This window comes from Euprymna scolopes, chromosome 24, assembly GCF_053919585.1.
Source record: "Euprymna scolopes isolate OS-2025 chromosome 24, ASM5391958v1, whole genome shotgun sequence".
Lineage (NCBI taxonomy): Eukaryota > Metazoa > Mollusca > Cephalopoda > Sepiida > Sepiolidae > Euprymna > Euprymna scolopes.
This window is the reverse complement of record NC_136505.1, coordinates 11138932-11154268: the sequence shown is the minus strand read 5'-3', so window position 1 is coordinate 11154268 and position 15337 is coordinate 11138932. Positions and strand designations below refer to the sequence as shown.

General features: G+C 34.0%; 1 protein-coding gene across 50 annotated transcripts in view; it reads right to left on the bottom strand.

The window, feature by feature from the left end:
- LOC145246585 (protein MTSS 1-like) overlaps window positions 1-15337 on the bottom strand; it is a 395811-nt gene that overhangs the window by 161553 nt on the left and 218921 nt on the right. For all 50 annotated transcript variants that reach the window (XM_080108226.1, XM_080108203.1, XM_080108204.1 and 47 more), the window contains exons 5-6: window positions 5441-5532; window positions 1466-1540 (exon numbers count right to left, since the gene is read on the bottom strand). In XM_080108226.1, the coding sequence (XP_079964352.1) occupies window positions 1466-1540; window positions 5441-5532 (167 nt within the window). The remainder of the gene's footprint in view (window positions 1-1465; window positions 1541-5440; window positions 5533-15337) is intronic.

The following is a 15337-nucleotide window of genomic DNA, read 5'->3' as shown; positions in this document are numbered from 1 at the left end:
CAATGCATATGACAAATCAATAAACGATAATAACTAATCATTTTCTCGCCATTTTTTTATTTTTTTTTTACAGAATGTGATTACATTAAAAAAAAAAAACAAAAAAAAAAACAATGTAATTTGTTCCTATTTCTTTCTGAAAACAATTATTTTGGCAACAAAGATTAGTGTTGACCGACAATTTTAGGCTAAAAATGTAAGGGAATAATTCCTCTTATTAAGTCAAAAGGTAAAAAATTATGTACTTCCCTTAGATTTTGAGCTACCTTCTCATATTTTTATCATTTACATATTCATTTTTAAAAAATATAAAATTAAAATGACATTAATGAACCTTAGTCTGTGATGTGTAAGTACAGCTAGTTATATAATTATTTATAATTAATATTTCATATATATATATATATATATATATATGCTCTTCATCTTGAGTTGAGCATATTGAGAAGTGATACACGAATTACCATTAGCGTATAAGCGATGCTCTTTGTATAAACAAATCGAGTTTAGGTATTTTGGGCGATGTCAAAACATCGTTTATTCACGACTAGCACAGCAGCCACCGATTAGCGTAATGGTTAAGAGCCTTGACTGTCGTACAGGCGGTCGAGTTTCAATCCTGGCTTGAGGTAGTTGCCTGTCTAGCTGCACTGATGAGCTGTGAAACAGCGAAACAGTACTGTATGTGGATGACTATATATATATAGACCCTAAACTAACTTGAATATATATATATATATTTTTAGTCAACATTCCAAATGCAGTAGATGTATTTTATTCTCACTCAATATTTTATTCATATTTTTATAAAGTATGTCTCACACATGTTTCGTTGAATAGTGGAAGCCCACCAAACAACTCCGAGACAAAAGTATATATATATATATATATATATATATATATATATATACACACACACGTTTGTAAAGTAACGGGACTGGATGTAATGTGTGAAAGCGATAAACGGATAATGTTATCGTCTAACATGATATATCTGAAATATAAAACTAATCTTAGCTTTGTATAACAATTGCATTTTGTTTTCACATGCTTTTGTTTACATGTCTTCTTCACCATGACACTGCACCTGCTCACAATGCTTTGAGCAATTCATGGCCGAGAAGAACATCACCATACTAGAACAACTTTGACCATGTGATCCCCCAACCACCACCACCATCTCTAAAGCTGAAGGATTTGTTTTAACGGCATTAAGAAGGTTGTGATGAGTTAAGGTGCATCCCAGCAAAATCTTTCCAGCATTGCATTGATGTGTGGCAGAGAAGGAAGGAAAATTTTAACTTGGACTTCTGAATACTTTGAACGGGGGAGAACCATGTAGGTTGTGGTTTAGAATTAAAAATTGCTCAAGTCACCAGTCCTGTTACTTTAGAACCTCTTTTCTCCACATAACGCAGTGAAACTGGTTTCATTAAACATAAACTAACAATTCAAACACTGTTACCTTTCTTGACCTTTTTCTGTAATCGTATCGTGTCCGCCGCACATTTCTTTATTTCTTGACTTGCTTTTTTATATTCTGGAAATAAAAAAGAAAAAAGAAAAAAACGATTAATACAAAATCTAATAGAATGTATGTAGAAGAATTGACGTAATTTGCTTCAAAATGAGAAACCTGTTTATCACATCTGCTCAGCAGCCCATACCACCATTATTGCAACAAAAAGTGGTTGGTCTGTATATAACAGTGTCTTACACCAGTGCACCGGGTTACATTATAAATCCTACTTATACAGTGATATGTAGAGATCTGGTGATGTTCGGTGCTGACTTGATGTGCTTCTGTTCCCTGTTTTCCTTACTGTACCAACATGCAGAAATTAAAATGTAATTTTTTTATTATTACATTTTCACCCTAAACAAGGCACAGTGCATGTAAGGGGCTACTATCAGGGACATAAGTTGCAGGGATACTATCTAGGGAGTTGAGCAGCAAGATGCCTTTTTACATGATACTTGAACTTCTGCATGTCAGTATAACTGGGGAAACGGGAACCCGGAAGGGAATTCCAAAGTCTAGCAGTTTTGAGAGAGAAACTATTAGAGTAGAAGGTTTCCTGACATCTTAGGATTTCTACTGTGTAGGGGTGGGGCTTTGCTCCATGTTGGGGGTATTTACGTCGAAGGGGTACAAGCGCTTGTAGTTCGTTGAAGCATCCATCATTAAAATAATTGTAAAATAGGCAGAGGGATGCAACATTTCGTTGATGGAACAGAGGTTGAAGCTTAGATGACAGTTCAGGACTTATCAGGTTGGCGACTCTTTTGATCCCTGTCCAGGAGTGAGAGACTAATAGCAGTGATAAAAATACACCACACATGGGTAAATGGTGGCCTTGTAGAGGTATAGGATACTTTCAGGCATAAGTAACTTTCTATCATGGTAGAGAGAGCCACCTTCCTCACAGCAGCCTTGGTAAAGCCCTCGTATCTGTTCCAACTCATGTTCCTCATGAACGTTAAGCCGAAGAGTTTGAACAAAATACTTTAGCCATAGCTATTGGTGATTGAAAAGGTTTCTTATAATTATTAAAGGAAACGAGCTTAGTCTTAGCAGCGTTGAATGTTACCATCCATTTTTATCCCCCATTCCATTACAGACTGGAGGTCTTCCTCTAGGTTTTCTGCCATTGTCTTGAATATGTTCATTGGTTTCTCCTCATGCCTGCTACAGAATGTGGTGTTGTCAACAAATATAATATGAAAAACATCTTGCTGCTCAACTGCCCACTTAGGATGCCTCTATAAATCTGGTCTCTACTCCACACTAGTGTCTCAATGAAAATATGCCCAGTTTGGAATTAATCAAACTTAAAAAAACAAAAACCAGATTTCATACAGATTTTCAAGACTGTCTTCAGACAAAATTTAAGTTGTATCAACAAAATTTGGTATATAAACAATGATATAATAAAACAAAAAAACTAATATTTTATAAATATTATAATAGTACTGATTTCGATTTTGAATTTCACTTTGCCTACATCCATAAAGTACTTTTTAAATTAATTTATTTTATTGCGGACGATTATCATCATCTTTTTTTGTTATTTTTTAGTTGTTGTTCCACGACGTTTCGGCCCACTATTCCTCTGTCTGCCTTCATCAGGTGGTAACCGCGATAGGATAGGCACTCTGAATCTCCTATTCCGTCGCAGTTACCACCTTACGAAGGCCAGAGGAATAATTGGCTGAAACGTTGTGAAAAAAAAAAAAAAAAAAGATGAGGATAAAATAGTCCGCAATAAAATAAATAAAACTCATCTCAATAATGAATTCCAATTGAATAATATATTTTGTTAAGCATTTTAATAGTATTTTAATATTTAAAAAAATATACTATTTAAAGATAAATTAGAAAACTTTAAATGTCATGAAATGATAAAATCATTTTTAATTTACTTTGTTTGTGTTCAATTCCGATATTTCGCTAAGTAAAATTAGCTTCATCAGGGTTTTATGTCCAGTCCGTATTTTTTTTCTCTTTATCTTTATCTTCATTTTGTTGTTATAATGGAGGAGGTAATTCCTGGAGAAGAAAAATTCAAATGTATGTGCTGTCCAATATTTACTTTGTCGATGTTGAATTCTGATATTTCGCTAAGTAAATTAAAAATGATTTCATCATTTCATGGCATTTAAAGTTTTCTAATATATCTTGAAATTCTTTTCAAAATAAATGTCTTCTAAGAGGGTGTAACTATTTTTCACGTCATATCCATGCCTGAACTGGGGCGATGCACACGTTAAATATGCATTCATGACCTGAAAGTTGCATCTCTATGTTGCAGATATTGATGGTGTGAGACTATAAAAGCAGAGATGCATTATTGAATTCCTGGCAAAAATGTTTTGAGAATAGTGATGACTATGCAGAAAAATAAAATTCTGGACCACAAAAGGTCACTCGCTTTAATGGTACCACTCCCATCTTTATAACTGTTCAACTTTCTGAGTTAAAAAAAAAAAAAATGGAGGTTTTACTTTTGGAATGACTCTTGTATCATTGATTATCCTGGATGCGATTGTAGTGATGATGACTGACTGTTCCTGTGGTGCCATAGGCATCTGTGGTACTGATGACCCTGGACATGTGTGTGATGCTTAATGATGAAACGCCTGGGCATATTGGTAAAGAGGGTATACTCTACTCCGCAGTGACTAGTGAAGCTCAATTCGATTACACTTGACTGGTTACATTTCTGTAGTGGATTTGATTTGATTGTGAATTTTTTTCTGCTTATATGAGAGAGAAAAACTACAACAATGTTAGGTTTAAATATTAGTTGACGAGACGTATAAAAATATTACTTGACGAGACGTATAAAAATATTACTTGACGAGACGTATAAAAATATTACTTGACGAGACGTATAAAAATATTACTTGACGAGACGTATAAAAATATTACTTGACGAGACGTATAAAAATATTACTTGACGAGACGTATAAAAATATTACTTGACGAGACGTATAAAAATATTACTTGACGAGACGTATAAAAATATTACTTGCCGAGACATATAAAAAAGGATTGGTTATTTAACAGCTATTAACACTTTTAGGTTATTTAATGCAAAATCCAGTAATTTTGGCAAACGTTTTTATGCTGCAAGTTTTTTATATCTGTGGATATTTATTTATGGTGTTTGGTTTGGTTGTTTCGTAGAAGTAAAATATTTTTGTTTTTGACTTTGTAAAAGAATAGATAAAAACAAAAAACAATGTTTGGTGCAGTTTTGGTTAGGAAGTCAGTATCTTCAGATAACCTGATCTGGTAGCACCAGATGCCCTAAGAGGTATCATCACTCTGGGGTCAAATTGGACCTGGAGCAATGGTAACTAAGGGGCAACTTCGTATTCCTCACGGCCTTTAAATAGGGCCTCACCACTAGATGTCTTAAGGTTATACCAAGCACCATATAAACAAGGAGGAGAGAGATAATATCAGAGGCTCTGATTGGTTGAGAAAGATCAATCATTAGCAATGCATGTTAGAATCAAATACGAGGTCAAATATCAACACAATTTAAAAAAGAGGTAACTTTTTCCTTTTTAGATCCTGAAGCAAAAAGATAAAATGACTACTGAAGAATTCAATAATTATCAAATATTTGCCAAAATATTATATTGAATCTTCAACCTCTAAAAGAGTGTCGCTTACAGCTGAATTTTATTTAGAACTTTATTCGTTAAGCCACAAGGTTCTGTTCACCATTTTTGCCATTTGACTATGGTTCTGATCACCAATGTTTGGCACAAGGATTCTGACAACAGGTACAACTACCTAGTCTAGAACAACTACGGGTTAATCTCACACTCCCCAAGCTCCCAAATTAAGGCCTCACTCCTGGATGCAGCTGGGAAAGACGTTGACATAAAAAAAAAAAAAAAAAAATGTGAAACAAGTTTTAAATACCTTTGGCATGATCTTTATCCATTTGAGCAACATTTCGTTTCCATTCTTCCATTTTCTCTTGTAGAGGTGCCACCAAGTTTTCTGTTATCGTACTTTAAGGAGATAAATAAAACAAGAAATGAAATTTACAGAGAAGCAAAGTCAAAAATTTTTAGTAACAAGAGGAAAAGTCAAAGATCTGAACTAAAAAAAAAAAAAACTCAAGCGTAAAGTAAAATGTAATTTTTCTTTAAGAAAATTTCATTAAAAAAAAAAACATCTTAATTGGTCATCAGTAGCTTTTTTTTTTAAATTACTTCATAGGTTTGACCTTAGAGGCTGAATAAATCGGGACAATATGGGGAGAGATGTTCAGAACACGACTGTTGGTTTGATAACATTGAAAAACATAACAATTCTCATACTAATAAATGCAGAGCAGTTGAGATAGCAGGGTCAGTTGGCAGGTGAATGTCAATGAAAATATGGAAGGAAATGATGAGGATGGCAAGCTGATAAAAAGAGGGATAAATAAAGATCTGGTTAGAGATAGGTTAATTTGGAAGTCAATTTCTAAAATCCATCCATCACATTCCAGCATGTGAAACCAAATATTATGGTGTCAGTCCTGTAGACTTTCTTAAGTACCGAATGTTTTCAACTTTTCTAGAGGAAAAGGCAACACATACAAATAATGAAAGACCATTTATCAAGGCCCAAAAAAAACAAAAACAGGAAAACAAAAGATGGAATGGATTGACACCGATCAATAAAATTAACAGAATTGGATTACTTATGAGGACCGTTTATCATATATGGTAGCCAAGAAATCACGAAGGGATTTTTAGTTTTAATAGATTCTTTATTTGAACGGTATCTTCATGGAATTTTAACATATTTACAATCCAACAGCTTCGTCAGGCCTCGCAAAAGTCTACGAGGTCTGACGAAGTTGTTGGATCGTAAACATGGTCCAACATCGGAAACATGTGTAGCCAAACAGATAAAATGGGAAAAAAAAAAAATAAAACATATATATATTTATGAAAATTAACATCTTTCAAATGGATTCCACAAATTCGTGACTTTTCCAAAACATTATCCATGACAGATTGCTGGATCAATCAATTACAATTTAATTTCCTTTCATATTGATGTTCTCCTTTAATTCTTGTAGAGTTTCGAGTTTGTTGATGTAAACTTTCTGAGTTACCCTCACAAGAAAAAGTTGTTAATATCTTAAAGAAAAAGTTTATACCAAGTTTGTGTGTTTGTACATCACATGCTTTAGATAGTGGGAGGATGTTTGAATGAGATGAAAAGTAGTGGGAGGAGTAGATGAAGCAGCAACAATGAAAACAGGAGAAAAAGAAGACAAATGAAAAGAAAAAACAAAGTATAATGGCCCGAAGCTTATCCAGTAAATTGTAAAAAATGTAACAAGTTTTATAGTTAAAACTAGTTAACTGTAATCTATTAAGCGCTAACTAATTTTGGTTTCATACAAAGTTACAATTTTAAATAATTAGAAAAAAATTGTAACTGGGAAACTATGTTAAGTTTGTATAAAATTATTTCATCAGGATTTCTTTAATACATCTTTAGCTTAGCAACTTAGTAAAACATATTCAATGAAAACAAAAAAAAAATTATCTTTACTATCAATTTATGGAAAAATAATTGTATTTAGTGTTTGGTATTGTTTAGAGAAATATTATTAAAATATGTTTACAAAATTTTGTTTGGAATTAATTTTTGCTCTCAATAACCATTCAATTAATACTAACAATTAAATGTGTTACGTTTAGGCAAGAAACGCACACAATATTTTGTTTAACAGTTATTTTAATACAGAGATGGAAACAATTAAAAATCATAAAAATAAAGTTTTAGTGAAGCCGTTAAGGGAGATCACTACGTCAGAGTTTATTCCTTTTAACAATAATATCACTGGAAACAGTCTTTGCAAGAATCGTAAAATGTGAACATTTTTGACTTTCAAATAAATGATAAACTTCAAAGACTACGTAAGTATATCGAGTGTTTTGCCTATAGACTACTAGTTACAACAGTGTGCCCTCGCCAATAACTGGCAACCACAGAATCGTTAATAAAATTTACAATCCTTTCTCCAATCAAACCAGTCTATGTCTGACCTGTCTACCAAGTCATGTCCAACAGTCTTAGCGCTGTTCAATGATATGTGGGGACACTTTAGTAATTGGTTAATTAGTAATAGGTGTGATCTTGAATGGCCGTTACACCAGAAAATTTTTATGGGGTTATCTCAAAGATAATGTCTACCAAAAAATTCTAAAAACCATTCCTGAACTGAAGAGGTCCATGACAAAAAAAATCAGACCAATGCCAAGAGAACAATGTGTCTAAGTATTACATTATGGCCCAAACAATACCAGATGTCCTGGGTAGAGAGGTGAGTGACTGACATTTGAACTGGTGACAATGTTATAGAAATAACAAAGTGCTTTGTTAATGGAATACTGTTTTGAATTAGAACTGGATTTTAACGTAGAAATAATTAAGCCATAAATACGTAAAACAATAAAATATTTAGAAGAATGTTTAATAAATAGGATTGGAATGTTTGGTTTTAATAAACAAAGATACGTGACAAAAGACCAGGCAGTTATGTAGATACATGATATGAGTTTAGAGACACCTTGGAAAATTAGTGCATTGAATCTGTCATCATCATCATCATGCAGTCTGTCAGCCTTGATGATGACTAGTCGGGGCCTCAGTGCTTTATCCTTCGGTACAGAACTTTCCACCATGGCTCCTAACTTGCTTGCGCAGTTTAGGTGTAGTATCTGTTGCGCATCAGATAAACACCCTCTGTTTCAGTCTGTAGCGGGTGGCCAATAGAGATAGTTGACAGATGGGATGGCATCCAGCAAGGGCAAAATCAATAATTAAGATGTAGATAGGACTGTATCAGAGTTCAACCTTTCCGAGATGGGAACAACATTTTGGAATAAAAGTTGCTGAAAATGAACCACAGTTTTGTTGTTCGTGATAGAATTTTTATTGCAGTTTTCTGTCCAACAAGATTAAAGGTGGGCTAAGTGTGTTCCCTAATTGGCCAAATATTGTAATCCCACAGAATGGTATTTGTCCCTTTTGTTGAAGGTATTTCTTCCTTTGTCTGGCAAGAGAAAAAGATATTTACTCCGTCCCTTATCTTTCGTTACATGTAAACATATACCAGATAAGTTGTTTTGTGACATTTTGAAAACTAGGCGATCACACGTAAATACATGTATAAAGAACAAATGCACATTTAATGACGCCCGCTACATGCAAGTATAAATATGTACAGAATATATACACATCCCCATGGGTATACAACAAAAAGGACTGAAAATTTTGCCTGTTTTAATCAGCATTGGACATTCATGGCTGCAACTTGATGGACAAGTCATGTATAGACTGACGTTCAGTTGTACTAGGCATGGTTGTGTTGCAAATTTTATTAATGTATACGTGAGTGGCATTTTCTTTTTTGGTAGAAAATCCTGTATATCATGTTGAATTTACATATTTTTTTTTTTTACATTTTATGTGGAATTCTGACTGATGTTGTGCTATTATGCTATAAATTGATACTATTGTATAATACAGGGTTTGCACAAATTTTCAATGTCCATTTTCAAGGAATTTTAAGGCTTTTCAAAGTTTTTTAAAGCTTTCTCCAGACAAAATTCAAATTTTCAAAACATTTCATATATAAACAATGATATAATAAACCAAAAAAAAATTAATTGACAATAAGTCATTTTTATTTGCACATACAACAATTTGCCCATCGACAATCATATTTACATTTCCTGACCCACTTTTATTTGGCCAACCTAACGAGATTAAATGTTATTTTACCCATTGTAGATTGGTGTACGCTGTATTGGCCTTACTTTTAAATTTTGGATTTCCAGTATTGTGGAGTTACACCCCTTTATCACAAAAGTATTCGATGTTATTAAATGGAAAATATCAGCTAGTTATGTAAATCTTGTATTCACAATCATATGATGGAATTTCAAATCTATCTATTTCAATTTTAGTTTCAATATTTAACAAAATAGTATAATGGTATTTTTTTTTAATACAAAAAAATAATTTAATAGTATTTTGATTTTATTTTTTATATTACAACACAATTTTTTACTGAACATAAATACGATTTTCAAAGCCTTTCTAAGACATTCAATATTTTCAAGGATTTTCCAAGGTAATAATAAAAATAAGGCCTTTTTAAGGCAAAAGGCCAAATTCAAGGACTTTTCAAGCTTGTGTGAACCCTGTAATATGTGTGTAATATAAAAAAAAAAACTTCTATAGTTAAGCTTGATTTTTATGGGAATGAAATTTCAGAGCAAAAATTAAACTCAATATCAAAATCATTAAGACATTTCAAAATTTGAAATTGAGGAATAAATAGATTAAAATAATCAAATGTCCATGAAAACAGCACTCTAATCTAAAAGATTCAAATCTTGTTTAAAACGTGTCAATTCCCAGTTTGCCGTTTTTTTTTTGGAGTTGCTTTCCATAGGCGTTTGAGAACTTTTTGCATGAAATTTCATTTTAATGGTGTATCTGACAACAATGTTACTCCAGACAAGACATGAAGCCACTTTATGTAAAAAAAAAAAAAAAAGAAAAACATACCACTTCTAAGATAAAAAATTAGCCAATGATAAACGTTATACGGATAGATTCCAAGACAGGAAACAACAACTTTTCCCCCTTTGTCAAAAACATCATTCCTAGAATGTGAGGACTAAAGAACAAAATAAGTGAAGTGAGAGTTACAAGATTGCTGAAAGTAAACAAAAGATCCATTTTCTACTCTTTTCTTTTATACTATTTGAATTTGTTTCAAGTATTACAGTTCTGAATCTTTTAGATGAGGGTTAATTTTTTATATTACTTGTTTCAATCGGACTATTGTTCTCATCTTCAGTGTTATTTGTGTAATGTTTCGATCAGATTAGCCTTCAACTGTCGTCCGGCATGTCGGCTGCTATCTTAGAAAAGAGAGGAGAAAAGTTACTGGCTCTGCAGATATTTTCATATTCTGAAAGTTGTTCTATTTTTTGGCCATGGTTTCATATGTGTGAAAAAAAAAAAAAAATGGTTGGCAAAGGGAGGCACCTCTAATAAAGATCAACAAGGGATTATCTCCTTTCCATCTCTGAAATTTTAATTTAATTCTTTTCCAAGATAAAAACATGCCTGATGACTGTTGAAGGCTACACTTACTGAAACATTGTTTCAAGTATGCTTTTGAATTTTTTTAGAAACACAGGTTTGCTTTTCTTCGTGCTGAGACCGACAATAAATCAGAGTATGACATTACTTTTACCTGTCAGTATATATCTCTACTATTATATAAAAGGAACTGTGTGTGTATACGCAAGTTTGTTCACTATGGACTTGGAAACAGCTAGACCGATTTTTAAAAAATTTCACATGAAGGTACTTGATGTGTCTGGGAGTGTTCTTACATAGGTTTCACATCGAAATGCATCTGATGAGTATCAAATATCAATAAATGAAAAACTCCGATTAAAGAAGGAAGTCTGATTGTGACCAAAGTTAACACTTTTATACAACCTAACCTCACAAGTGCAGTTGAGAAATTTTATCACCACACAAGCAGAAAGGCCCAGCCTATAAAATCAACTACAGATTCTTTTATAAAACAGGGGTGCATTTGAAATGAATGTTTCTTTTTAGAGTGCAATTGAACCATGATAATTGATTTTTGTATGTTTGAATTCAAGTCATTATGTAAAAATAATTTCATAAAATTAACTGTTGTTTCTTTGAAAAGACAGGGGTGGAACACAATTGAACCATGATACTTGACTTTTTAAGCTTTAAGTGAAACCATTATTTACAAAATTTTATAAAATCAACAGCAGATTCTCTACAGTGCAATATAGACTACAATGTATTGTAGACCGGTCACTGCAGGGAGGCACGTGAAGCTTCCTTCTGGTATACTGCAGAGGAGGCAGGCTCCCTAACTAGATGAGGCAATCAATCGATTTGATTAAAGAATGTGAGATTTCATCAATTTCGATGACAATAAAAGTATGAGAGGGGGGAGGGAGAACATTTGTTGATCCTTATTCAATACCGGAAAACGTCAGATCTCCCTGCTAGTATATATATATATATATATATATATATATATATATATATATATAACAGATAATAATGGACTCTTCCACTTACTATAAAGTTACGATAAAGACTAAAAGATATATCTCAGTATTATGCACAAGCTAGGCACACTTAGTCAGATCGACATGTAAGCACTATTTGTTGAATTTGCTTTTCTTTTTCATATATTTTGTTTGGACTAAATACTGAATTGTACTTTCCACAACAATATATAATATCAAATTTCTTCATTGACCGTGTCTGTATAAGGTTTTGTACAATAGTTGGTTTTTATGATATACAAGGGGCGTGCAATAAGTAATGCCCCTGACCCACTTCCAGTTGTCTAATCTAGCTGAAATTTTGCATGTGCAATGATTTATATCTCTACGGGTTATGTGGTAAATTACAGCTCTGAACTAATTGTGGTTTCTGTTTTACAGATGTTTGAACTGAGTCAGGTGTGAAATGGAGCCTGTTGAATGTTGAGCAGTGATCCGGTTTTTGTATTTGAAAGGACGCACACCACAGGAGACTTTTGATGAAATGAAAGAAACTTATGGCAATAATGCCCCATCATACGACTTTGTAAAACGCTGGCATCGTGAATTCAAACATGGCCGGAAGTCTGTGGAAACAGCTCCCAGAGCTGGTCGCCCACTTTCTGCCATTAGTGAAACATCTGTCCGGCAAGTTGAGGCTGCTATTTTGGAAGATCGACGCATTACTATTCGCCAAATAGCCCAAGATGTTAAGATTAGTACAGGGTCTGTGGAAACTATCATTCACGACCATTTGCATATGCATAAGGTGTCTGCCAGATGGATTCCCAGGTTGCTCACACCATTCCAGAAGCGAGAATGCGTCGAGTGCTCGAGGATAAATTTGGAGACGTGCCAAGAAGAGGAGTCAAAAGTTTTCAAAAGACTGATTACACAGGATGAAACCTGAGTCCATCACTATGATCCAGAGACCAAAGCACAGTCAATGCAGTGGAAGCACTTGGACTCACCACCTCCAAAGAAGGCAACGGTGCAGCCCTCCGCTGGCAAGGTCATGCTCACAGTCTTCTGGGACCAGGACGGAGTAGTGATGACAGATTTCCTGGCAAAGGGTACCACAATTACAGGAGCCTATTATGCTTTCCTTTGGAGGAAATTAAGGGAAGCTATCAAAATCAAGAGGCGGGGCAAGATCAGCAAAGGTACCCTCCTTCTGCAGGACAACGCTCCGGTCCACAACTCGCATATGGCCAGATCACAAACACGGGCGTGTGGTTATGAAATCCTTCCCCATCCTCCCTACTTTCCTGACCTTACACCCTCTGACTTTCATCTCTTCCCAGCCATGAAGTTGTTTTTGAAAGGAAAGCATTTCCCAGATGATGCAACCTCGATTTCTGAAGTCACGTCGTGGTTGGAGGACCAACCTGGGGTGTTCTACAAAAACGGTCTCAAGAGCTGCATCAAACGATGGGAGAAATGCATAACTGAGTGGCTCCTATGTAGAGAAAGACTAATAACTGTGCCAAGTTTCGTTGCTCTACTACTATGGGAAGTGGGTCAGGGGCATTACTTATTGCACACCCCTCATACAAATTTATTATTATTATTATTTGGATTTAATCGGTTTCCTCCAAAGGAAGTTCCTTGGGAGTATGAAATTCACAAGCAATCCCCAGTCACATGCATATCCCTATTAAGAGAAATGACGAAGTTAGGTTTTTGCAATTCTTGCAAGGAGGTGTTGACATTCTCCTACATACAGCGCTGGAATTCCCAAATTGGTCATCCATCTTGCATTGACCAGGCTCAATGTTGCTCAACTTTGGTGATCTAATGAGAACCGGTGTGTCAACATGATGATGCCATATTTAGTATTCAAATTATTTATACATTTAAACTGACAATGATATTTTCTTTATTTTATCAGAGGGGGGGGGACAAATAGAATGATTGTATGGTTACAAATATTATTTCAAGTCAAACATTTTAAAACAAAACTTTAATAATCCTCTACTCTATAATAAAGAGAAACGTTATGATTTTTTTCGATTCCCGATTCTGATTCCAATATTAATATAATTAAACAAATTCAAATATCTTCACAAAATGAACTTAAAAGTAGTAATTTATTCAAAGATACTCAATGCGAGGGAGGACTTCATAAACACACAATAAAAGTTTCAAACAACCTACATAAACGCAATTACATTTTAGTAGTATTAGCACCTCATCGGGGTCAAAAGATAATGAGAACAAATAGCATATATAGATATGTGCCATGTATACAACTGCCAACTAAACATTGACTTATTAAAAAATTTTGAATATATATTACATTGGATACGTTTTTGAGTAAGCACACAAATAACAGACATATAGACAAGTTCTAAATGAACAAACACACACAGATTTACAGAAATATATTGTTGTGAGACCGAAACTTACCTGCATCATGGATTCTTCCAGTACTATATTACAATGTGAGATAACACTCTCAGGGAGCATTATCGCAATACTGTAGGATCAGTAGGTGTACTATTGGTGTGAAGAGCGTATAAGTACTCATATTAGACACCACCGGAAAGTAAGCTCTGATTACCCTTTATCCTATCCTTGTAACCTTTTCAGTTAATATATATTTCTTACACCTAATCAGTGTTTTCCTTCCGTGGTCCTAACCTTGGGTCCACTATTGACATTGTTAGGATGATAAAACTACGATCAAGAGAAGCTCATTCTTTTTAGCTTTCAGGCAGTTACTTCCTCTCTCTTACCAGTTATGTGAGTTCTTGCATGGAAATGCATCAACAGTACGAGACAGACGCTGACAGGCGCCAACTAAAAATGATGCTTTTGAATGTGGGCAAATGAAGATGAAGATATATTATTTCTGTCCGTGATAGTTGTAACACACAAACTCAAATAATAGCGGCCTGAGACTGATAGATGTGATTTGTATCATCCTATGTGTTGCCCTCTTGTAAATAAAATGTCTATGTCAAGTCAACTGTGAGTATCCACATTTCATTCATGTGCTACACATATTCATCTCCAGGCATAGTTTTCTGCAAGGCATTAATAATTATGATATGCTGACACCACAATTGATTGCGGAAAGTTTATGTGTAAATGGAGACAGATAAGAACCAGATGTGTAGATATGGATGATTAAGCTATTGAGATTGTTACAAAACTTGGTAATATACTATTGGAGTACAGAGAGCAACAAGCGCTAGTGTGATTGCAAGACAAGAGAATACGACAAGACAGATGCTGGCAGGTGCCATTTAAAGAATGACTTTGAACCTGAGTAAACGAAGATGGAGAAATATTACTTCTGTCCATTAGAGTTCTGAAACACAAACTCATGTAATATCGAACTAAAACTGATAGATGTAACACACACAGTAAATGTTAGTGACATTTACTGTGTGTGTTTCTAACACCATTTTGTTTTATTTCTTATTTTGAAGCGATTATCAAATCTTCAAAGACATCACGGCCATCTTTTTTTGTTCTCTGGCAACCTTCGACATTACTCGTTTTTCGAATCAAATAAATATTTTACATTAAATAAAAGTGCTAGAAACTTATCCAGTTAAGTAGAAAAGTAACTTACAGTGCTTTTGATAACATTTGTTATATATTTGTATTTTTACAACTTTTTTTCGAATCTATGTGTACAGTAAAACAAACCCAAAATGCTTATGTCAAGTCAGCT